At 34.2% G+C, this 26689-nt stretch overlaps 1 protein-coding gene across 6 annotated transcripts in view; it reads left to right on the plus strand.

Annotated features, from left to right (window-relative positions):
* The window catches only part of ATAD2B (ATPase family AAA domain containing 2B), a 156353-nt gene that overhangs the window by 34868 nt on the left and 94796 nt on the right, over positions 1–26689 (plus strand). For all 6 annotated transcript variants that reach the window (XR_011426160.1, XR_011426159.1, XM_070235853.1 and 3 more), the window contains exons 9-12: positions 14924–15022; positions 17059–17170; positions 23391–23506; positions 25436–25610. Coding sequence is in view for 4 of the 6 variants with exons in the window: in XM_070235853.1 (XP_070091954.1) it covers positions 14924–15022; positions 17059–17170; positions 23391–23506; positions 25436–25610 (502 nt within the window). In the remaining 2 variants the exon portion in view is untranslated. The remainder of the gene's footprint in view (positions 1–14923; positions 15023–17058; positions 17171–23390; positions 23507–25435; positions 25611–26689) is intronic.

Genomic DNA, 26689 nt, shown 5'->3' on the forward strand with positions numbered 1-26689 from the left:
TGTTCATATGTGTATGTATATATGTGCAAATACGTATGTCGATTGTTACCCTTTCTTTTTACATAAAATGTGCTGTGCACATTGTCCTCCACCTTGGTTTTTCACTTTATTAATTTTAACTGTTTTTTCGTTTTATTATAGAGAAATTTCACACTTATGTTTATAGTTGCATAATATTATATTCATAGATAAACTATAATTTTCAAGCTAGTGTTTTATTGAGAGGTTGTTTTCAGTCTTTTGCTATTGCAAAATACCATATAATGAATACTCTTGCATAGTCATCATTTTACATGTGTACAAGTATATCTGTAGGATAAATTCACAGAATTGGAATCTCTGAGTTAAAGAGAATATAAGTTTGTAATTTTGATACTTTCAGTAGTTTTGAGTCAGTTTGCAACCCACCCAGCAATGTATGAGAGTGCCTTTCCTCATATTTCTTCCAACAAAATGTTATTCTCAAACTTTTGAATTTTTGCCAGTCTAAGAGTTGAAAATGAGATCTTGGTTTATTTTAATTTCTGTATTTTTTATGAGAGTATTTTTTTCATATGTTTAAAAGCCAAAGAAAAACTTTTTTCTGAAATGTTTGTTCATAAAACTTGCCTATTTTTCTAATAGGATGTTGCTCTTTTATTTATTTTTAGTAGTTCTTTATATAATAGATTAGTCCTTTGTCATAAATTGTGGTATTTTTCCTAGTTCATAGTTTGTCTTTTAACTTTGCTTTTGCTCTTATTTACCAGGAAGTTTTTGTTTTTTAGTAGTCAAATTTATCAGTCTGTTCTTTTAAGGCTTTTAGATTTTGAATCATAGTTAGAAAAGCCTTCTCAAAGCCAAAATTTTAAAGGAGTTCACCTTTGTTTATTTCTTTGGTTTCATTTTTTACTCTTAAATTTTGGTCCATTATAATTTTATCCTGGTGTACGATTTGTTGTACGGATCCAAATCTTTTTCCCAGATAGAAAATGAGTTGTCTCACCCTCATTTATTGAATGAGTCTATGATTTCTCCATTGATTCCAGTTGCCACCTTTATCGTATATCAAATTATACATTTTGGTTTTCTTCTGGATGTTTGTTCCATTCATCTATTGAGTACTATTTTAAGTCATTGAGGCTTTTTAATATATTGTAATATTTGTGGTCCCCTTAAATTTTCCTTTGAATATCATTTTCCATTATTTAAGGTCTTTTTATTTTTAATGTTCTTCAGTTGTGTTTTAAAGTTCTTTCTGTGATTCTTGCACATTTATTGTTAATTTTTTTCTTGAGTAGCTTACCTTTGCTGTTGCTTTTGTAAATGATGCCCCCATCCTTTTTTTTCTCCTCCTTCATTCTTTTGTTATATTTTCTCTCAGGTAGTTGTTTGTAATATGTGAGCAGTTAATTTCTGTATATTAATTTTGTACCTGACTTTATTGGGAATGCCCCTAGCATGTTCCCATTAAGGTGATGCTTAAGAAAGATAATGTTTTATCATGTTAAAGATTTGCGTATTTTTTTGTCATTGAATTTTCTAAAAAACCCAAGAATTGTGATTGAATGTTTTCAAGTAAATTGTCAAGGTTAGTGGAGATGCTTCCTCTTAGATCTATTAATAGGAATAATTTATTATATTAATTGGTTTCCTAATGTTGGTTCTTTTAGATGAGATTGTCTTTTTTCTGATTTTGTAATTAATCTCTATATTTTTTGCATTGTGATTAGAGAGTGTTGTTTGCAATGTTCTACTTATTGAGCTTTTCCTTTTGGTTGAATATACAGTCTATTTTCATGAATGTTTTATAGGCATTTGAAAAGAATGAAGTAATCTCTATTTTTAGGATACAGGTTGAAATCGATTCAGTATGTTATTCTATCTTTTTAGGTTGCCTATATCATTATGCTTTTGTTCATTTCTGTGTTCTTACTTTTTTGTTCACTTTTGATAGGGATAGAAAAGGTGAATTAAAGTCTCCCTAGTACTAGGATGTCTATATCCATTTCTCCTTTTGTCTGCTATAAATTTTGCTTTATGGATGTTGTTGCTGTGTTGTGTTGTCCATAGCTACTTATAATTGATAACTTTATTATGAATCGTGCCTTTTTGCCTTTGAAAATATTCTTCTTTGTCTCATTTATTTCTTTTTTACTTGAGTTCCACCTACTCTGATGTTAAATTTTAACCCATATTTTCATTTGGTTTACATTTACTTGTATACTTTTGCTCCTTCTTTTATTTCCCATCTCTCTGAATCACATTGTTTTAAGTATGTCTGTTGTATTCAGCATAAAGCCATGTTCTGATTTGAGATTCAGTCCAAACATCTTATTTTTATAATTATCTTAATTTGCATTTGGTGATGTGACTGATACGTTTGTTTTTTAGTTCTATTATTTTATCTTACCTTTTCTCCTGTTTTTATAGTCTTAAGAAGTATATCACTCTGTGGTCTTTCCCCTTTCCCCAACATTTTACCGTGAAAATGCTCAAGAATCTAGAAGAATTGGAAGAATTTTACAGTGAATACTGGAAAACCCACCACATAGATTCCACAGTTTCGTTATACTGTACTTTCTTTATCAAATATCTGTCTAGCCATATGTCAGTCCATCTTATTTTTTAGGTACGTTTCTAAGTAAATTGTAGACATTAGTAGACTTCTTTCTTAAGTTCTTCAGCACATATATCGTTAACTGAAAGTTCAGTATTTGTTTAGGTTTTTAACTTTTGAGGTAAAATTTACATGCAGAGAAATACACAAATCTTAAGTGTACTTTTGGTATTTTTTTAAAAGTGAACTTTTTATTTAAGATTACTTTTCTGGAAAAAAAATAAAGATTAGTTTTAAATTCACAGAAATATTGTGAAGCTAGTACAGAGAGTTTTCATATAGCCTGTACCCAGTCTCCCCTATCATTAACATCTAACATTAATATGGTTCTTTCGTTATAATTAATGAACTAATCTGGATGCATAATTGTGTACTGAAGTCCATACTTTATTCAGATTTCCTTAGTTTTTACCTGATGTCCTTTTTCTGTTTCAGGAGTCTGTCCAGAATATGACATTACATTTAGTAGTCATGTCACGTTAGGCTCCTCTTGTATTTTTTTAGTCAGCTTCATCGAGGCATAGTTTATATAAAGTAAAACGTATCCATTTAAAGTGTTGGGTTAGGTACGTTTTGACAGATGTATGCTGTGCGGATATCACTGCCGCAGTCAAGGTGTAGAGCATTTCCATTACCCTCAAAAATTTCATTTTTGCCCCTTTTCATTCTGTTCCTCAAAGCCCTTGGCCCTAAGCAACCACTGTTCTTTTTGTTACTGTAGGTTAGTTTGCGTTTTTTAGAATTTTATATAAAGGGAATCATGCAATATGGTGCTCTTCTATTTCTTCTTCTTTCACTCAGTGTAGTGGTTTTTGAGATTCATCTATGTTATGTGTAGCAGTAGATTGTTCCTTTTTATTGGTATTCTGTTGTGTGGATGTACCAAATTTGTCACCTGTTGATGGAAATTTGAGTTGTTTCCTGCTTTTGACTATTGTGAATAAAGCAGCTGTGAGCATTCCTGTATAAATCTTTGTATGGATATATATTTTAATTCTCTTGGGTAAATACCTATGAGTGGATGTGTAGATCTTTTGGTGGGTGATATTTAACTTTTTAAGAAACTACCAAGCAGTGTTCAAATTGTTGTAACCATTTCGCATTTTCACTAGCACTGTGTTTGGGTTCCGTTTGCTTCATGTCCTTGTCAGCACTTGGAGTGGTCAGCCTTTTTAATTTTAGCCAGTCTGATGAATATATAGTAATGTTTCCTTGTAGTTTTGCTTTGCTTGTGCCTGATGTCTTTAATCATTAGTTTTATTTGCTTATTGGCCGTTCTTAATATCTCCTTTGTAAAGTTTCTGTTTAAATATTTTTGCTCATCTTAAGATCAAATTGTTTGCCTTCTTATTATTGAATTTCAAGAGTTTTTTGTATGTTCTAGATACAAATCTCTTGTTTGATATATGTGTTGCAAGTGTTTCTTCCATCCTATGACTTGCCATTTGTTCTCATAACGTCTTTTGAAGAGCAAATGTTTAAAATTTCTTTTAAACGAACTTTTTATTTTGGAATAATTTTAGCTTTGCAGAAAAGTTGCAAAGGTAGTATAGAGAGTTCCCTTATACCTCTCACCCAGTTTCCTCTGTTGTTAACATATTATTGTGGTACGTTTGTTAAAACCAAGAACTGGCATTGGTACCTTGCCACTTACCAACCACCAAAGTTTATTTGGGTTTTACCAATTTTTCCATTAATGTTCTTTTTCTGCTGCAGAATCCAATTCAGGGTATCACATTGCATTTAGTTGTAATGCCTCCCCAGTCTCCTCTGGCCTGTGACAGTTTCTCAGTCTTCGTTGTTTTTCATGATCTTGATAGTCTTGAGGACTCCTGTCCCTCTATCTTGTAGAATGTCCCTCAATCTGTGTAATCATGTTTTTCCCATGATTAGACTGGGATTAAGGGTTTTTGGAAAGATTACCAAGGAGGTGAAGTGTCCTTCGTTTATGTCATATCAAGGAGAAAATGATATCCACATGATATTACTGATGGCATTAAGTTAACCTTCATCACTTGGTTAGAGTAGTATTTGTCAAGTTTCTCCACTGTAAAGGTACTGTTTTTCCATTTTCATAGTCTATATAAACAAGTCACTAGGTCTAGCGTACCTTCAAGGGAGAGTAGTGGTTTGGCAATTAAGCTCCATCTCCTGGAGTGGGGAGTATCTACACGTATTGCTTGAAATCCATTAAAAATCTTTATTCAACCATTTATATCAATGTTTTATACTTTGGGTTATAATGCAATACTGTGTTATTTTGTTGCTCAAATTTGCCTGCTTTGGCCATTGGAAATTTTTTCAGTTTGTCTCCTGTGTCCCTTTTACGTGCTTCCATCCTTTTGTTTTTTGAGTGCTTCTTTACTTTCTGTCATTACAATGTACTCCAGGCTCATTTTGTATATTTCATATCCTAGGTCTGGGATAAGCCATGTCTCTAAGGACCCTTGGTTGGTTTTATTGGAGAATGATATTTCAAAACCAATATTTAGACACTGTGTATGTATATTTCTACTGGGGCATCATTACTTCTGGGCCCTCTCAGCAGATAGCTTGGTAATATATGTATATATACACTAACGCAGTATACAGACACATTTATAATTGTTTCTGTACCCATTTGTATCTCTATTAAGCTAAACATGAATTCATGCTGATGTCTACTATTCTAATCCAGTATCACAGGGTTCATGCTAACTATCCTGTCTTGTTTATCTGTAACTTTCAGACATTGAGAAACCTGATTGCCACTATCTACTTACTATCCGTTTACATATTGGTTGTTTCAAATTTTTATGAAGGTCAGAAAATCCATTTTTTCTTTTATAGTTTGTGCTTTTTTGAATCTTTTGTCCACCACAAGGTCACAAAGATTTTTATCCTGTGTATTTTACTAGAAGTTTTTTAGTTTTAGCTTCTTGTGTGTTATGTGACATAAAAGTTGTGGTTCTTTTTTTGTACATGAGTATCCAGTTTTTCAAGCATCATTTTTTGGAAAGACTCTTTCCTTATTGAGTTAGCTTGGTACTTCTGTCAAAATTTTTTGTGTATATACGTGTAGGTCTAATTATGGATCTTGTTCTACTGGTCGAGTATTACCACACTCTCTCGATTACTGTAGCATTATAGGACATCTTGAGATCAGGTGCTGCACGTCCTCCAGCTTTGGTCTTCTTTTTTAGGATTACTTTAGATGTTCCAGGTCCTTTGCATTTTCATTTCAGTTTTATAATCAGCTTATTAGTTTCTGCAATATAAGCCTCCTGGGATTTTGTGTGGGATTGTGTTGAAGCTGTAGGTCAATGTGGAGAGAATTGATATTATAATAATGTTTAGTCTGCCAATCCATGACCACGATATATCATTGCATTTATTTAAGTCTTTCGACATTTCTCTCAGCAACGATTTGTAGTTTACAGTGTAGAGGTTTTTCATGTTTTTAAAAGGTTTTATTCCTAAGTATTTTATGTTTTATGCTTCTGTGGAATTGTTTTTAAAAACTTTTTTTCCAGTTGTTTGCTACCAGAATATAAAAATGGAATTGTTTTATATATTAACTTTGTTTCCTGTGACCTTGCCAAATTCTGTTATTCTAATAGTAGTTTTGTAGATTACTATTTTCTGCGTAAACAGTATCATCTGCAAATAGAGACAGTTTTGATCTGTATGAGTTTTATTGTTTTTTCTTTCTTTATTGTAATGGCCAGGATCCCTGGTGCAGTGGTGAGTAGAAGTTGTGAGAGTGGGTATCTTTGTGTCATACTTGATGTTTGGGGGAAATGTTCATGATTTCTCCAGTAAGTGGACTATTAGCTGAAGATTTTTCTTTTTAAACATGCCCTTTTCTAATGGAATGTTTCCTCCTGTAGTTTATTGAGAATTTTTAACATAAAAGGGTATTGAATTTTGGTAAATGTTTTTTGTTCCTCAGTTAAACAGATCATAATATTTCTCTTTTATTATTAATATTGTGAGTTGCATTGATTGCATTCCCTGGATACCTGATGTATATAATTTTTATTGTTTGCTGGATATAATTTGTTAATGTTTTCTTGAGATTTTTTTGGTGTCTGTTCATGAGGGATATTGGTTTCTAATTTTCTTTTTTTGTCATGTCTTTGTCAGGTTTTGGTGTTAGAGTTATGTTTATCTCATGGAGTTGGGGAGTGTTTCCCTCTTTTGCTTTCTGAAAGAGTTTGTGTAAGATTAGTGTTATTTCTTCCTTAAATGTTTGATAGAACTCAACACTGGGGAAGTATGTTGGGAGAGATACTCTGAGACTATGCAAATGTCTTTTTCTCTTTTCATCCATTAATTTTAGTGGATCTTGCCGTGTGGGAAGGTGTTTGATAATGAATACAAAAAGTATTTCCCTAGGTGGTTCTTTATTGTTGTGTTTGTTTTTTATTATTTTTATACCTAGTTATTGTGGGGGTTTTTTTTTAGGAAGGCATGCATTTTATAGTGGTTTTTACTTTATACCCATAAGTTTTTATAATGATCTTGCTTTTTTTGTTAGTACATATTGGTTTCTTCTCTGAGCATGGTCCTATGCTGAGCATTCTTTTCTGTCTCTTCCCCTGTGTTTTCTACACCCATTTTCAATATTACTCTTTTTAGTATTTACTATTGTCTTTCTAAATGAACATTTAAAAAAAGTTTTATTTGTAAGTTTTTAATGATAATTGAGGTACTTAACTTACTTACCTTATTTTACATCACTGTCCTTGCCTCTCATTTGTTTTTTGGTCTTTGTAAAGTGCCATGTACATTCTACTGTCACCTTATTTCGTTGCTTCCATTTTAGAACTATAGGTAAATATATTGTGCTTATAGCCTATTCTTGTAGCTCCATTTTCCCTATATATATCTTCATTAGCTAAAGTTTGCCCCGTAGCAGTTTCTGTGCTTCATGTTTTCAATATTCCTTGAATTCTTGCATAGTTCTAAACTGTTTACCTGTACTCTTTGTACTTGAAGGAAAATTTGGCTGGGTATAAATATTTTGGCTTATATATACTTTTCTTGAGTATCTTGCAGGTATTTCTTCACTGCGTTGTGGCATTGAATACTGCTATGTTGAAATCTGAGGGTAATTTTTTTTTACAAGTCTCTTGGTCCATTTGGGTGGCTTCCCAAGGATTCTTTTTTTATCTTAAAGACCAATAACTTAATTAGTAGCATATATCTTGGAGTTGACCATTCTGAGTCACTTTACCCTGTTACACATTGTGCCCTTTCAAGTGAATAATCATATCTTTTATTTCAGTACAGTTTTCTTGAATTATTTTTAAATATTTGCTTTTTTAAAAATTATTCTGAATTTCTTATGTGGGGATTCCAGTTATTCTCATGTTGTATTTTCTTTGTCTCTTATATCCATTATTTTCTTTGTTACCATTTTAAAATTTTTTGTTTCATGTTGTTGCCTGTTTTTGTGTCTGTCCTCTAGGTCCCTTTAGATATCTTGTAGTTTTTGTGTGCCTAGTGTTTCATTGTTTATCTTCATTTCTTTGTTGAGTTTTTCCTGCATGTTTTGAAGTTTCAGTAGCATAGATTTTGTCTCCTCCTGTTTTCTCACTGCGTCTTCCCTAAGTTCTTATATTTTTCCTCTATAGTTTTTCTTCATGGAAACTATTGCTTAATTATGTTTTAAAAGTTTGTGGTGAACTCTTTCTTTATAGTTTTCATCTCCTCTGTGGCATCATTGTTCTCATGAGTGTTTTTCAACTGTTTCTAAGCTTTGCTGCTCATTTTAAAAAAAGAAAATACTGTTTTCTTAGAGTATTTTTGTTTTAACACTGGCAATCTTTCCTTTTCCTTTCCTTTTTTATTACTCATCATTAAATGAGTTGGATTTTTTTAGACCAAGGTCAGCAAAGTTTTTCCTAAAAGGCTAGATATTTTAGGCTTGTGAGCCATACAGTCTGTTTTGTAATTACTCATCTCTGTGGCTGTAGATTTAAAGCATCCATAGACAACGCATAAATGAATGAGCATGGCTGTGTTCAAATAAAATTCAAATTCATACTGAAGTACTCATCTCTTGTGGTTGATTTCAGTTTTTCTATTTAAGTCTGCTGTGTGGAAACCTTCTGGGTATTTTTATAAGTGAGTAGTCCAGGATGGAGGGAATTTGTATTCTTTAATTACCTACTGTGTTCCAGCCTTGGTATCAAAGCTTTTTTTTTTTTTTTTTTTTGAGGAAGATTAGCCCTGAGCTAACATCTGCTGCCAATCCTCCTCTTTTTGCTGAGGAAGACTGGCCCTGAGCTAACATCTGTGCCCATCTTCCTCTACTTTATATGTGGGATGCCTACCACAGCATGGCCTGCAAAGTGGTGCCATGTCCATACCCGGGATCCGAACTGGTGAACCCCGGGCCACCAAAGCTGAACATGCGTACTTAACCGGTGCACGACCGGGCTGGCCCTGGTATCACAGCTTTAACATAATGAATCCATTTATTCTTTACAGTGACATTATGAGGGATGAATTTATTATTAATTTACAACATAAAATTGAAATTTAGAAAGATTAAGTCATTTGCCCAGTATCTCACAGCTGTTAAATGAGTGGGCTGGAAGTTAAACTCAGGTATTTTTTCCTCAAAACTCATGTCTTTTTACTGTATTGCCTTTTGGTTTGTAAAGATTTGTGGTAATAGCATTATAGCTTTGAAGGTGTGTGGGTGTTAATAATCTTGCCATTAGGTCTTAGAAGATTTTTGTTTTGATTAAGGATGTTGCACCTCAACCAGCTTTTGGGCCATTTTTCCTTCAGTATTTAAGCTTCGTTTCTGAGGGACCTTTTAAAAAAGTTAAAAATTTCTTTTTTAAATTTTTTAATTTTTTAAAATTTTTCCTTCTACTCCCCAAAGACCCCCAGTACATAGTTGTTTATTTTAGTTGTGGGTCTTGAGGGACTTTTTTCTTACTTAATTTTTCTTATTAATTAAAGTAATGCATACACATGGTTAAAATAGTAAATAGAATGGGTATAATAAAAGTAGTATTCCCTTAACCCACTTTTCCTCACCACCAGTCCTGCTATCAGTTAGCAATCACTTTTAACATTTCTGCTTTTGGTTATTTTGATACCTACTTCTGTATATATAAATGACATTCTGTTTCTTAATTCATTAGCTTTTTTTAATTGAGTTCGTAATGATTTATTAGCTTTAAACATTGTCTTCTGATTTCTTCCTCATTCTCATATAGTTATCGCACTAACCTCAATTCTTTGGTCTTATGCAGTTTGATCATTATATTTGAATATCCATTTTTGTTTCGTCTACTGTGGACAGTATCTTTTGACTCCTCATTTTTAAGATTAGGACATTAATATCCACTTCCCTCCACTCCACTCCTTCTAACTTCTACGTTTTTGTATTCCCAAGGCAGATAACATTTATATTTTGTTCTGTGACAGTTATTAAGTCTTATTTGATTTATTTCTAGGTTAATTCTAAAAGTTGAAAACTGATTAATCGTTTTTACAGTTCTAGACTGATGACAGTGTTTTTCACCATAGAGCTAAGTAGGGTCCTAGAATTAAATTTCCTCTTCTGTGGATGTTTTATCACTACCTCTGGCCACTTAATGGGAAATGCTCCTGAAATTAAATTTATTCATGCGTTCGACAAATATATGTGGCTTACCTTGTATATGTACCAAATATCATTCAAAGCTTTGGACATTCAGAATTTAAAAATATAAAAATCCCTGCTCTCCTGGAGCTTACATTCTAATAGTGGGAGATAAACTAGTGGATATATAAAATACATACTGTGTCAGATGGTGACAAATGCTTGGAAGAAAATAGAGCAGTGAAAAGGAACATAGAGTGCAAAGAATGTTGTCCCTCAACCATGGGGGAGATTATATTCCTTTCTGCTTAGCCTGACAGGAATGTATGTGTGGCTTCTTATAGTGATTGATATAAATGGAGAAAAGTGATTTCAAGAGTTCTTATTTTTTTTTAAATTCAGATAGTCTCAAGTTTCTCAAAGCTTCTGATTATACTAAAATGTTCATATTCTTTTTGTCAGATGACCTCTCTCCTAGTGTCATCTTCCTGTTTCACTTTGAGGGCATGGTTTTCTAGGCCTGCTGCAAAGTGAGTACTCTAGAACTTAACATTGCTTTCATTGGTTGGATCCCAGGTCTTTCTCTTTTCACTTTACTGTTTCATTTTTGCAAGAATATAATCTCAAGTAATTTACTAAGAATGAATGTGTGGAAGGTAAATTTTGCATCTTTGCATATTTGAAAATGTCTTTTATTTTCTTGTTGACTAATAGTTTTGTGAATTGAGAATTCTGAATCCAAATAGTTTCCTGTAAACCTTTAAAGTTCTTGCTTCACTGTCTTTTTTTTTTTTGAGGAAGATTAGCCCTGAGCTAATAGCTGCCACCAATCCTACTCTTTTTGCTGAGGAAGACTGGCCCTGAGCTAACATCTGTGCCCATCTTCCTCTATTTTATATGTGGGACGCCTGCCACAGCATGGCTTGATGAGCAGTGGGTAGGTCTACACCCAGCATCCAAACCGGTGAACCCTGGGCCACCAAAGCGGAACGTGCAAACTTAACTGCTGTGCCACTGGGCTGGCCCCTTGCTTCACTGTATTTTGTGTTATATTGTTACTGATGAGAAGTCAGTCTGATTTAATTTCATGTTTCTTTGTAGATGCACATAAATATATATATGTATGTGTGTATATATATATTTTTTCCCATTCATTTTTTTGAGCCTCTTGATAGCCCCTATTGGTTTGGAGTGTTTTTTCTTTTTTTAGCATTGGGAAATTTTCTTGTATTATTTTTGTGCTAGTTTTCTTCTCTTCATTTTTTTCTCGTTTATTTCAGTAACTACTATTAGTCCAACATTGGGCCACCTGATGGTCCCCTGTAGCACTTAACCTTTTCTCTCATTTTTCATTACTCTTTGTCTTTTTTGCCCTCCCTTTTTTTTTTTGAGAGAGATTTCATTCTTTTCTTTTGAAAAGGTTTTATTTTTATTTTTTATTTTTCCTTCTTCTCCCCAAAGCCCCCAGTACGTAGTTGTGTATTCTAGTTGTGGGTCCTTTTAGTTGTGGCATGTGGGATGTCGCCTCACCATGGCCTGATGAGCAGTGCCATGTCTGTGCCCAGGGTCCGAACCGGTGAAACCCTGGGCCACTGAAGTGGAGCACGCGAACTTAACCACTTGGCCTCGAGGCCAGCTCCGATTTCATTCTTTTTATCTTCCATTCTTGCAGTTTTATTTAGACAAACATGCTTTTTATTTTGGATAGCTTTCTTGTTCTCTGGCTGTTCCTTTTCATAGCATTCTGTATTTATTTCATATCATCTTGAATGTCTTTCAGGATATTTTTGGTAAACATTTGTTGTGAATAAACAAAATGAAATAAAAAATATAATTAGCTTTCAGATAGTTATATATCCAAATGACAGTTTCTTATCCAGTAAAAGCTGTGCTCAAGCCACAAAGAGCTGAAATAGCATCACTGATATTTTACCTAGCTTTTTTTAAAAACAGCTTTGTTAGGGTACAATACACATATCATACAATTCAGTGGTTTTTTGTATATTCACAGATACATGGAACTATTGGTATAGACAGTCTTAAATCATTTTCATCTCCTTAGAAGGAAACCCAGCTCGAACCTCCCTACCACCCCTGTCCTCTCAGTCCTAAGTGACCACTAATCTGCTTTCTTTCTTCCCAGGTTTGCGTCTTCTGGGCATTTCATAAAAATGAGATCATATAACGTGTGGTCTTTTGTGACTGGCTTCTTTCAGTTTGCATAATGTTTTCTAGGTTCATACATGTCGAGGCATGTATCAGTACTTCGTTCCTTATTACGGTCCAATAATGTTCCGTTGTAGGGATAATACCACATGTAGTTTATCTGCTTGTCAGTTGATGGACATTTGGGTTGTTTTTAGCTTTTGGCATTTATGAAAAATGATGCTATAAAAATTCATGTACAAGTTTAACGTAGACATATATTTTCATTTCTCCTGAGTATATACCTAGGGGTGGAATTACTGGGTCATGTGGTAACTCTATGGTTACTCCTTTACAAACTGCCTGCCTGTTTTTCCAAGGTGGCCACGCCATTTTACGTTCCCACCAGCATTGTATGAGGGTTCCAGTTTGTCACATCCTGCCCGACACTTATTATTAGCTGGCCTTTTTTTTTTTTTTGAGGAAGATTAGCACTGAGCTAACATCTGCCACCAATCCTCCTCTTTTTTGCTGAGGAAGATTGGCCCTGAGCTAAATACGTGCCCATCTTCCTCCACTTTATATGTGGGACGGCTGTCACAGCATGACCCAATAAGTGGTGTGTAGGTCCGTGGCTGGGATCTGAACCAGCAAACCCTGGGCTGCCGAAGCGGAGCACACAAACTTAACTGCTATGCCGTGGCCGGCCCCTTTTAGCTGACTTTTTGATTCTAGCCATCCTATTGGATGTAAAGTGAATCTCATGATTCTGATAGTATTTCCCTGATGACTAAATGAAGTTGAGCATCTTTTCATGTGCTCATTGGCCATTTTTCTATTTTTCTTTGAGAAGTGTCTCTTCATGTCCTGTGCCTGTTCTAAGATTGGGCTGTCTTTTTATCATTGACTTATAAGAGTTCTTTAAATATTCTAGATTCAATTTTCTTATCAGATATATGATTTGCAAATATTTTATCCTATTTTGTGAGCTGTCTTGTCACTTTCTTGATGGTGTCTTTTGAAGTACAAAAGATTTTAATTTTGCTAAAGTTCAGTTTATCTATTATTTTGTTGTTGCTTGTGCTTTTGGTGTCCTAAGGTCCATTGTCAAATCTGAGGTTGTGGAGATTTACTCCTGTGTTTCCTCCTGCAAGTTTTGTATTTTTAGCTCTGTGTTTAGGTCTTCAATCTATTTTGAGTTAATTTTTGTGTATGCTGTGACCCCTTGTCTTTTAAAGGACTGTTTTGGGAAATTGCATACCCCGTCCTGCTTTTTGTGATTTTATTGTTAAACATATTATATCTATAAATTTTACAAACCTAGCAATACATTATTAGAATTGTTTATGTAATTTTATGTATTTTTATAAAGCTGAGGGAAGAAAGGCAAGCAAGTACATGTTTATAGCTCATGTTATATTAGCCTTTTTATCATTTTTGGTCCTCTTCATTTGTTTTTTGCATTTGAGTTACCATCTGGAGTTGTTTCCTTAGTCCACTACACCTTTGCTTCCACGAACATCATTTGTGCTGCTCTTGGCAGATATATTACGTTTCTATGTGTTAGACCCAATGTACACACAAACACAAAGTAGGAAACTTGCAAACAGGCATTTACCTGTTGAAGAGAAAGAAGTAGGAAATAGGATAAAAGAAGTAGGAGATAGGATAAAAGATGGAGTAGGTAATTATTGCAACAACTTCCTGAAAGTGTTGACAGGCATTAAAAACTTAGGCAGGATGAAATGAGAGGATTTATATTAATCAGGAGAAGGAATATTAGATGGATTAAGGATCTTGAGAGTTCAGGAGAATCTGGGTTTGCTGCTGAGGTGATTTGGAGTTGGAGCAGAGTGGGGTGCAGAGGCTGTGGCACATCCTTGAAGGCCAGTTTGAGATGGAAGTAAACTAATTTACGGTGATTCCAGCTTGTATGATGACCATATTTTTTAGGTGTCTTAGAGATGTCATCACTTATGTTAATAATGTTGCATTCATTGTTATTTCTCCTTGTGGATGAATTTAGCGCGATACATTGTCTAATCATTCCATAGTAGTTCTTATTATAAACCATTTCTTTGTTTTTTTCCTTCAAAAATACTTTATGCATTTTACGAGAAATTCAAACAGGGTATAAGTTTAAGGAAGAAGTAAAAGCCTTTGTCTGCCTGTAAGCCAGTGTATTATTTTCTTTAGTGTCGGAAATGTTTCTGATTATTTGGGAAAAGGAGAATAAGAGAAAAAGACAAGCTTTCTTTTTAATAAGATTCTAATGTTATTTATAAATCAATGATAGATACTCCCTAAATTTGGATGCAAATTAAATTTGTTGCTTGACTACCTTTCCAAAGTACCCTATTTAAAAAATTGTAGGCTTCCTATCCTCCTTTTTTTCTTTTTCTCTGTAGAACTTACCATGTTTATACTTCATTTCATGTAAACTGCATGAGTGTAAGGATCTTAATAAATATTTGTTCAATGATTGAGTATGTATTTTCTGCTGAGCTAATTGTAGATATGATGCTTACAATGTGTTTTTAAAAGCTGTCTGCTGCTGTAATGATTTTAAAGATTTTACTCTCTTTAAATAGGAGAAAGAAGCATGCCATTCATAGTAGTGACACAACTTCTTCTGATGAAGAACGCTTTGAAAGAAGGAAATCAAAGAGCATGGCAAGAGCAAGAAATAGGTTAGTAAACTTTTTCTATTATTTCCCTAGAAGAGAAAAGAAAGAATAGTTTTCATTGGCCCTGAGCTAACATCTGTTGCCAATCTTCCTCTTTTTGCTTGAGGAAGATTGTCCCTACATCTAATGCCAATCTTCCTCTCTTCTGTATGTGGGATGTCACCAAAGCATGGCTTAATGTGTGGTGTGTAGGTCTGTGCCCGGTATCTGAACCCATGAACCCTGGGCTGCCAAAGCAGAGTGTGCAAACCACTATGCCTCTGGGCCCGCCCTCAGTTTTTATTTTTTGAGTAGGATTCTTACCTGTACTAGCATTTTGCTAGTAACACTGATATTCAACATGTGTTTTAGACTAGAGTAATGTACTGACTAGGTTTTTGTTTAGTAATTATTAGAGTAGAAATGTAACTTTGTGAAACTTCCCATAAATTATTTACTGTGTAAGTACTCAATCAAATAGTGTGTGAGAAGGTAAAGGAAGAACAGCCGAAGGGAAGAGACCAACATTTATGGCAGTCTTTTCCTCCATGCCTCTCCTTTCATCCAGATCTCTTTAAAGAGGCTGATTTTAGATGCTTAAAATAATTACAGCACTCAGACTAAGATTTGGTTTCTAGTAGAATTATCTCAGAAGCCCTTGGATTTTTATTGGAAAATTTGTTGGGTTTTTTTGCTTGAATGAGTGCCTCTTCTGGTCTTTGCCTAACTTGGGTGAATGTCTCTGATTGCTACATGGCTCATTAAAACCTCAAGAGGTTTCACTGGGAGAGAGAATCAGTATTTTGTCTAGTGAGTAATTAAAGCATCAAATTAAGGCCAGCCCCGTGGCTGAGTGGTTAAGTTTGCCTTCTCCGCTTCGGTGGCCCAGGATTTCGCTGGTTCAGATCCTGGGTGTAGATATGGCACCCCTCATCAAGCCATGCTGAGACGGCGTCCCACATGCCACAACTAGAAGGATCCACAACTAAAAATATACAACTATGTACGGGGGAGGAGCTTTGGGGAGAAAAAGGAAAAATAAAATCTTAAAACAAAAAAAAGCATCAAATTGTAATCATTCCTTAAAATTTAAGTTAGTTTTCTAGCTTATATTTATAATACTAAAGATAATTTGTATTTAGAAAATTTACATTTAACAAAGCATTTGGCATTATATATCTATTGTAGAAATACCAAGTTTTCAATTAGCAGATGTTGGAAACAAGTTTGAATTGGTGTAGGTTGTATGTTGAAAACAATTTCTCATGTGGATGATGGAAAGAAAATGTAAGAGAAAAATCTAAGTTTAAGTAAAAGAATTTAATGCCTATTTAACCTGAACTATTCTAATACTGCTTTGGAAATATCTTTTTAAGGTAGGTTAGGATTCAGAAATGTCAGTGAAAGTACATTCATTATAGAAACTACACTTTTTTGAGGCTGTTTATGTCATCTTTTGATGTTACCTAAGGTTAAAAGGGAAAGCAGGTTATATTTTCTAAGGGGTAATACAATTAAATAATATAGGATTTTAGGTAGCTAAAGATCTATTTTAAGGTAGTTATAAAAAAGACAAAGCTTAGTTGTCAAAATGTGATCTAGAAGTGGTCTCCTTTGAAGAAAAGGGAAAGAAATTTCTTCAGTCATGTAAACTGAGTAGACATACCCATGCAATATCTGAGGATAAATTGAAATATTATAATAAAGCCTGAGTTCATTTCATGCCATATGTTATAGTACATATAGTGGATCTGTTTTTATTTTATACTTGTATAATATGGAATATCAGGTATGTTTTGTTTGCTAGAATAGATCAGGAATAGATTAGGCTCTTTGAACAAATAGATTAATGGTTGTGTTTGCTTTATCTAGTGAATAAATTTATTTTTGGTCTGTTGTAAAGAATTTAGGAAAAGTTTAAAATAGGGAAATCCTTTGATGTTATTTTCTGGTTATTATAAAAAGGAGAAAGATGAAAATGTGTCAAAGATTTAAACTTACGTTGACATTAAAAATCTGAAACTTTTAATGCTATATACTTCAATTTTTATGAATTTCAGATGTTTGCCTATGAACTTAAGAGCAGAAGATTTAGCTAGTGGAATTCTCCGAGAACGTGTCAAAGTGGGTGCGAGCTTGGCTGATGTTGATCCAATGAACATTGACAAATCAGTAAGTTTTGTAAATGTTTTTCTAGAAGTAGCTTTTTTTTTTAAAGATTATTCTTTGTTTCTAGGCAACACACAATAAAAGTGGAAAATCCAAATATTACCGTTATTAGTGTTTTAGCGTACGTATCTTGGAACCTAGCACTCTGGTCACATGTGATGCTTACTCAAGTTTTTCCTTTTTTTCCATTTCAATATTACTGGATTATATAATGAAAAATGGGTAGGAAATGAAGCTGAAAAATATGGCAAGGCCCCATAAACCATTATAAGCAATGGGGTATAGTTGAAGCTGCTTAGATTTCTTCTTCATTCTTTTTTTTTTTTTTTACTGTGGTCATAGTAGCTTATAACATAGTGAGATTTCAGTTGTACATTATTGTTTGTCATATACCACATAAGTATGCCCCTTCACCCATTGAGCCCACCCTCCACCCCCCTTCCCCTGGTAACCACTAATTTATTCTCTTTGTCCGTAAGTTTGTTTATATTCTACGTGTAAGTGAAATCATATGGTGTTTGTCTTTCTCTGTCTGGCTTATTTCGCTTAACATGATCCCTTCAAGCTTCATCCATGTGGTTGCAAATGGCATGATTTTATCTTTTTTTATGGCTGAGTAGTGTTTTGTATATATATACCACATCTTCTTTATCCGATCATCCGTTGATGGACACTTAGGTTGCTTCCACTTCTTGGCTATTGTGAATAATGCTGCAATGAACACAGGGGTGCGTAAGTCTCTTTGAATTGTTGATTTCCAGTTCTTTGGGTAAATACCCAGTAGTGAGATAGCTGGGTCATAATGGTATTTCTATTTTTAATTTTTTGAGAAATCTCCATACTGTTTTCCACAGTGGCTGCACCAGTTTGCATTCCCACCAGCAGTGTATGAGGATTCCCTTTTCTCCACACCCTCTCCAACATTTGTTGTTATTTGTCTTGGTTATTAAAGCCATTCTACTGGGTATACGATGGTATCTAAGTGTAGTTTTGATTTGCATTTCCCTGATGATTAGTGATTTTGAGCATCTTTTTATGTGCCTGTTGGCCATCTGTATGTCTTCTTTGGAAAAATATCTGTTCCTGTCTTCTGCCCACTTTTTGATTGAGTTTTTTGTCTTTTTGCAGTTCATTTGTGTGAGCTGTTTATATATTACAGAGGTTAACCCCTTATTGGATATATGGTTTGCAAATATTTTCTCCCAGTTGGTGGGCTTTTTCATTTTGGATCTTGGTTTCCTTTGCCTTCCAGAAGCTCTTTAGTCTGATGAAGTCCTACTTGTTTATTTTTTCTTTTGTGTCCCTTGTCTGAGTAGACATGGTATTCAAAAAGATCCTTTTAAGTCTGATATCAGAGTGTACTGCCTGTATTCTTTTCCAAAAGTTTTATGGTTTCAGGTCTTACCTTCAAGTCTTTGGTCCCTTTCGAGTCTGTTTTGGTGCATGGGGAAAGATAATGGTCTACTTTTGTTCTTTTGCATGTGGCTGTCCAGTTTTCCCAGCACTACTTATTAAAGAGTCTTTCCTTACTCTAGTGTATGTTCTTGGCTCCTTTGTCGAAGATTAGCTGTCCATAGATGTGTGGTTTTGTTTCTGGGCCTTCACTTCTGCTCCATTGATCTGTGTGTCTGTTCTTGTACCAGTACCATGCTGTTTTGATTACTATAGCTTTGTAATATATTTTTAAGTCAGGGATTGCGATGCCATCATCTTTGTTCTTGCTTTTCAGTCTTGCTTTGGCTATTTGGTGTCTTTTGTTGCCCCAGATGAATTTTAAGATTCTTTGTTCTGTTTCTGTGAAGAATGTCATTGGGATTCTGATTGGGATTGCATTGAATCTGTAGATTGCTTTAGGTGGTATGGACATTTGAACTATGTTTATTCTTCCAATCCATGTGCATGGAATATCTTTTCATTTCTTTATGTCATTAGTGATTTCTTTCAGTAATGTCTTGTAGTTTTCATTGTAGAGGTCTTTCACCTCCTTGGTTAAATTTATTCCTAGGTATTTTATTCTTTTTGTTCCGATTGTAAATGGAATTGTATTCTCGAGTTCTTGTTCTGTTAGTTCGTTATTTCAGTATAGAAATGCTACTGATTTTTGTAAGTTGATTTTGTACCTTGCAACTTTACTGTAATTGTTGATTATTTCTAATAGTTTTCCGATGGATTCTTTAGGGTTTTCTACATATAAAATCATGTCTGCAAACAGTGAGAGTTTCACTTCTTCAGTGTCTGTTTGAATTCCTTTTATTTCTTTTTTTTGCCTTATTACTTTGGCCAGAACCTCTAGTACTGTGTTGAATAAGAGTGGTGAGAGTGGGCACCCTTGTCTTGTTCCTGTTCTCAGAGGGATGGCTTTCAGTTTTTCATCATGGAGTATGATGTTGGCTGTGGGTTTCTCATATATGGCCTTTATCATGTTGAGGTACTTTCCTTCTATACCCATTTTATTGAGAGTTTTTATCATGAATGGATGTTGGATCTTGTCAAATGCCTTCTCTGCATCTATGGAGATTATCATGTGGTTTTTGTTTCTCGTTTTGTTAATGTTGTGAATCATGTTGGGTTTGCGGATGTTGAACCATCCTTGTGTCCCTGGTATGAATCCCTCCTAATCATTGTGTATGATCTTTTTAATGTATTGCTGTATTTGGTTTGCCAATGTTTTGTTCAGGATTTTTGCATCTATGTTCATCAGCAATATTGGCCTGTAATTTTCCTGATTTGTGTTGTCCTTATCTGGTTTTGGCATCAGGGTGATGTTGGCCTCATAGAATCTTGTTAGGAATATTTCCGTCGTCCTCTATTTTTTGTAATAGTTTGAGAAGAATGGGTAATAAATCTTTGAATGTTTGCTAGAATTCTCCTGAGAAGCCATCTGGTCCTGGACTTTTATTTTTGGGGAGGTTTTTGATAACTGTTTCAATCTCTTTACTTGTGATTGGTCTATTCAGATATTCTATTTCTTCTTCATTCAGTCTTGGGAGGTTGTGAGAGTCTAAGAATTTATCCATTTCTTCTAGATTGTCCAGTTTTTTGACATATAGTTTTTCATAATATTCTCTTATAATCTTTTGTATTTCAGTGGTATCCATTGTAATTTCTCCTCTTTCATTTCTAATTTTATTTATTTGAGACTTCTCTCTTTTTTCCTTAGTGAGTCTGGCTAAGGGTTTGTCAACTTTGTTTATCTTCTCAAAGAACCAGCTCCTTGTTTCATTGATCCTTTTTATAGTGTTTTTTATTTCAATTTAATTTATTTCTGCTCTAATTTTTATTATTTCCCTCCTTCTACTGAGTCTGGGCTTTGTTCTTTTTCTAATTCTCTTGGGTGTAGTTTGTTTATTTGAGCTTTTTCTTGTTTGTTAACATGGGCCCGTATTGCTATAAATTGCCCTCTTAGGACTGCTTTTGCTGCATCCCATATGAGTTGGTATGGTGTGTTTTTGTTCTCATTTGTCTCCAAATATTTTTTGATTTCTCCTTTTATTTCTTTGACAATCCATTGGTTGTTCAGTAGCATGTTGTTTGGTCTCCACATCTTTTTTCCTTTCCCCTTTTCTCCCTTTTCACCCTTCTTTTTTGTTTTAGTTGTTTTCTAATTTCATAGGATTATGGTTGGAGAAGATAGTAGATATGATTTCAATCTTCTTAAATTTATTGAGGTTTGCCTTGTTTCCCAATATATGGTCTATCCTTGAGAATGTTCCATGCTCACTTAAGAAGAATGTACACTCTGCTGTTTTTGGATGGAGTACTCTCTATATATCTATTAAGTACATCTGGTCTAGTTTTTCATTTAATTCCGCTATCTCCTTGTTGACTTTTTGTCTAGATGATCTATCCATTGAAGTAAGTGGGATGTTGAGGTCCCCTACTATTCTTGTGTTGTTGGTAATATCTTCTTTTAGGTTTGTTAATAGTTGCTTTATGTACTTTGGTGCTCCTGTGTTTGGTGCATATATATTTGTAAGTGTTATGTCTTCTTGCTGGAGAGTCCCTTTTATCATTATATACTGCTTCTCTTTGTCTCTCTTTACCTGTTTAATCTTGAAGTCTACTTTGTCTGATATAAGTATGGCAACACCTACTTTCTTTTCTTTGCTGTTAGCTTGGAGTATTGAGTATCTTTGTTTTTATTTTGGTGAGGAAGATTAGCCTTAAGCTAACATCTGCACCACTTGTCATCTATTTTGTATGTGGGATGCCACCACAGCATGGCTTGATGAGCAGTGATATAGGTCCCCGCTCGGGATCTCAGCCTGTGAATTCTGGGCCACCAAAGTGGAGCATGTGAACTTAAGCACTGTGCCACTGGGCTGGCCCCTGAAGCTGCTTAGATTTCATGATCGGATTTGTGTTTTATTTTTTAATTTTTCTTCTTATTTTTTAAGATTGGTCCTGAGCTAACATCTGTTGCCAGTCTTTCTTTTTTTCCTCCTTCTTCTTCTCCTCAAAGCCCCCTAGTACATAGTTGTATATTCTAGTTGCAGGTCCTTCTAGTTGTGCTATGTAGGACACTACCTCAGCATGGCCTGATGAGCAGTGCCATGTCTGCGTGCAGGATCTGAACTGGCGAAACTGCGGGCTGCTGAAGTGGAGCACATGAACTTAATCACTCGGCGACAGGGCCGGCCCCAGATTTGCATTTTAGATTGATCACTCTGTCTATAATGTAGTTAATGACTTGAGGGAAGCAAGGCTGGAGATAGGGAGACTGGTTTGAACATAGTTGTAATCTGGAGTAATGGTCATAGTAGAAAGTAGGGTAATGATGGAAGGATGTAGTAGATAGGTTTGACAAAATTCAGATATGACAGAATTTGGTGAATTGATTGCTTTTGGGGAATGAGAGAGAGAAACAAGGTGAACATAGTACCCAGGTTTTTGGCTTAAGCGAGTGAGCACAATAATGGATGGCTCTACTCTGAGGAAGAGAATGTATGAGTAGGAATATGCGTTTGAGGTCTGAAGATGATTTAGTTAGTTGTAGACGTGTTTAGGTATCTCTGGCACATCACAAATGGAAGTAACTTGTAGGAAATTGGTTAGTTAGGTTTGGCATTAAGGAGAAATATCTGAGCTAGAAATTCAGATGTAAGTCACTAATATAAGGATAGTTAAGATGACTATGAAAAATGGATACTAGTACCTAGGGAAAGTATGTAGCATGAAAAGAGAGACAAGATTTAGAGGACATGGTAGATTTCTTACTGTTAGTAGAATCTTCTTTGGGGGGATACTTTGGAATAAGGTTATTGTATAACCAAGAACATATTTGGTATTTCTTTCTTTGTTCCCATAAACCTTTCTATACAATGTAATTTAACTAATCCTCATATGAGTGACTTAAGTTATCAAAATGAAATGTTAGCTATTTCCAATCTGAATTCATAGGGGAAAATATTTATTTTATTAAAGAGGACCTAAGGAAATTTCAGAGTATTGAATTCAGAATCTCATGTCAAATAGTTCATCTTCTCAAAGAGCCTTTCTTAATGATCTTTGCTTATTTGGTTTACCAACATATTATTCTTAGAATGTTTTGTTATTTAAGCTGTATATTTATTTTTCTAGATTACTTAAGTTTTTTCCTATCATAGTAATATATTCATTGTAAAACATTTTCAAGTACCATAACAGAATAAAGAAGCAGGGAAAGAAATTTCTCATAACACAATAGTTAAGAGTCAATCACTATTAAAATTTTGGCAATGTTTCCTTCAAGCACTTTTTTGTATACAAATTTTTACTTTACAAAGCTTTTTAAACTGTTTATATTTAAACTGTTATGGGTGGCTAAGATTTTTTCACCCTACTCCTGAACCAATTTTTGCCCCTTTTGGGGACAATATTGCCTCTACTGAGAATGCATGGGATAGATGATATTTTGAAAGGCGTTTAAATTATTAGAGTGTGAATACAATATAAACATCTCCTAGAGGTACCCATTAAAGTGTGAGATTGGGTGTTAATCTTGGTCTTTAGTTACTAGGAGACTAAAGAATGGTAGCTTTATTTAACTGAACTGACGTAAACTTGAATTTTGCTACTGACTTTATTTTTCTACACTTATTTCAAGTGTAAGTTGTTGAACTTTATGTTTCACAGTTCCTGCTGAAGGTGTGTATTTCTGAATCGTAAGACTATCTCATAAATTTTTAAAAACCTATAAACAGTTAAAATTATTTTCTATTAAACTTTTTCCCTTCTTTCCAAGGTGCGGTTTGATAGCATAGGCGGATTAAGCCATCATATTCATGCACTAAAGGAAATGGTAGTGTTCCCGCTTTTATATCCAGAAATTTTTGAAAAATTTAAAATTCAGCCTCCAAGGTAAGTAATGTCCTAGATGTTTATTATTGTTATTACTGTTAATTATTAAATTTCTTTTAGTAAATGATTGTAAATATACATATTTTAAAGATTTATTTTTCCTTTTTCTTTCCAAATCCCCCCAGTACATAGTTGTATATTTTAGTTGTGGGTCCTTCTAGTTGTGGCATGTGGGATGCCGTCTCAGCATGGCTTGATGAGCCGTGCCATGTCACTGCCCAGGATCTGAACAGGCAAAACCCTGGGCCACTGAAGTGGAGCATGCAAACTTAACCATTTGGCCACGAGGCCGGCCCCTCACATATTGTATGTATTTATTTGATGTGTTCTAGCAATGAGAATTAGGAGTGAAATTTTATTATTTAGGGCTCAAAGGCTGGGGTACTAAGTGTGTTCTTTTTTTTTTTGAGGAAGATTAGCCCTGAGCTAACTACTGCCAATCTTCCTCTTTTTGCTGAGGAAGACTGGCCCTGAGCTAGCATCCATATCCCATCTTCCTCTACTTTATATGTCGGACGCCTGCCACAGCATGGCTTTTGCCAAGCAGTGCTATGTCTGCACCCAGGATCTGAACCGGTGAACCCCGGGCCGCTGAGAAGCCGAACGTGTGAACTTAACTGCTGTGCCACTGGGCCGGCCCCTGAGTTTGTTCTTCAGGTTTACATTTCAGCATTTAAGAGTCAGGCACAAGATGAGATTCTTTATGCAGGCCTTGAATATAAAGTGGATTGTTCAGATGGATTTTCCTTAATTTGGACTCCTAATAGCATTGAATTTGATGTTAGATGTAGTTTGGTCTTTGGAAGCACAGTTTCGATAAAGTGTTTCTTTTTCTTGATGACGGGATATTTTTGGAATGGTAAGCTTGGTAATTTATCTTTATGATCAGATTAATTTGTGTTTGATCAGAAAAGGCTGAGAAATTATGTTAAAGGAAACTGGGCAGAATAAAATATTGTGAAGATGTACATATAGGCTGTTAGATTTAAATTACTGTATGTGCTTTTTCATTTAGGAGGTACTTTTTATTCAGATTAGGTTCTAATTTTCTATGTGTTTAAAGATGTAGAAAATTTTATTACAGAGTCACCTTCTATGTGAGTGGATTAAAAAGTTGGCTTATAATTCTACAGTGGCTTTTAAAAATCATAATGGCAATTTGTTTTTTATATGATGTAATTTGAATTTTAAAAATAATTATTCTTTCAAAGCCATTAAAGTAGTGTAGCCTTGGGAGAAACTTAAACAAAATAGAGAGTTATAAGTAGAAAGTAATCCTACTTGTTAGGGATGAACAATTTTGTATATTCTTTACAGATTTTTTAAATACACATATGCTATTGAGTTTGTTTTGCCTATATTGTGCAGTGCAAACATTTGATATAAATGAGATTATTCAGTAATACCCTTATGTAACTTTTTGTTTTTCACTCTATAATAAATTCTAGACATCTTCCCATATCAGTAATGTGTATATTATTCTTTTTGACATCATACTAGTGCTTTATTTTACAGATTTAACAGTTTATCTGTTCCTTATTAATAGATAGCATTTAGATTTTTTTTAGCTTTTCACAATGAGAAACAACACTGTTTGAACATCCACTTAAAATCTATCTTTATAACATTCTTTTGAGTATTACTGTATGATGCGTTCTAAGATGTTAAATTCCTGAGTCAGGGGGAAAACACATTTAAAATTTTGATATAGCTCGCCAAATTACTCTCTACTCTGATTTAACTATTTCTTGCTTACCAAAGGTTTGAGAACATCCTTGAGGATAAAACTTTTGTCTATATGCCACGAAAAACTTTATCAGTGTCTAATAATTATACCCCAATACAAAATTATATGGGAGGTGCATACTTTTCTATTAGTTGTTAGTGTTGGTGGTAACATTAGCTTTCGTGGACTTTCCATCCCTCCAGGGGCTGTCTGTTTTACGGCCCTCCCGGCACAGGGAAGACCTTGGTCGCCAGAGCCTTGGCTAACGAGTGCAGTCAAGGAGACAAAAAGGTGGCTTTTTTTATGCGAAAAGGAGCAGACTGTTTGAGCAAGTGGGTTGGTGAATCTGAACGACAACTTAGGCTTCTTTTTGATCAGGTAAGTGAAATCATCTAATATGAGAATAGACATACTTTAGAATATTTAACAGATTTAGTCTGTAAATACGAACTGTTCATGATGAGGCATATTTTCCAATAAGTATGTTAAATTTAGGATGCTTTTAAAAGGCAGAGTACGGTGAATGAATATCATGTAAGCTGTCTTTACTATTTATGTTTAACTGTAACTTTAAAAATATTATCTCTTAATACTTATAAAAATTAGTCCTGACATAAATTCACTTTTGATTATTTGATCTAGTGAAGGAAGTCGTTCATATTTGGCAATGCAACTTATATTTCATTATGTCTAAGGAAATTCACAAAAAATAAAAAATATGCTTTCAACAGGCATTCGTTGAGCACCTCTTACTGAGTTGATGTGTATTAAAGTCCTTTGTAATTAGTAAAGCACTTCAATATTGTTTTTAGTTATGATTAATATTAAAAACTACCATGTTCTAGGTAATGGATCTAGTGAGAGGAATAAGGTAAAATTCCAGCCTTCCAGGAGCTCAGTGTCTATGAGGAAGTCAAACATAGGTAGTCTGCATGCTTCAAGAGAATTTAATAATAATTAAAAAATATAAATATAAAATGGCATTGGTAGATGAGGGAAGAATTAGCTTCGGAATGCTGGCATATTGTTCAATGACTTAATTTAAAATTTTCGACAGAGTTATACTTTTTAGCCACTTCGTGCTGGGAGGAGGAATGTTTCTTGGTTTCATTTAAAACCATAGTATAAACCATGCTCCTGTTTACATGTAAATTTACTTTATTTCTGTTTCATAGTTTTCTTTGTGGGTAAGAGTAGTTGAAATGTTTGTTCTCTTTTTAAAATTATGCTGATAGTCATTATCTTTTTAAATAAAAGAGTTTACATTCCTAAATTTGTGATATGATCTATGCACTAAATGAAATGAAGGAGGTATAATGTATTGGCTAAGAGGTTGGCCTTTTGTGTCAGAAAAATGTTAGTTTGTATCTGGCTTTACTATTAAGTATATAACTTTAAGTAAGTGAAAACATCTGATCCTTAGTTGCCTCTTCTATAAAATGAGGGAAATAATACCT

Source organism: Equus caballus, chromosome 15 (genome assembly GCF_041296265.1).
Source record: "Equus caballus isolate H_3958 breed thoroughbred chromosome 15, TB-T2T, whole genome shotgun sequence".
NCBI lineage: Eukaryota > Metazoa > Chordata > Mammalia > Perissodactyla > Equidae > Equus > Equus caballus.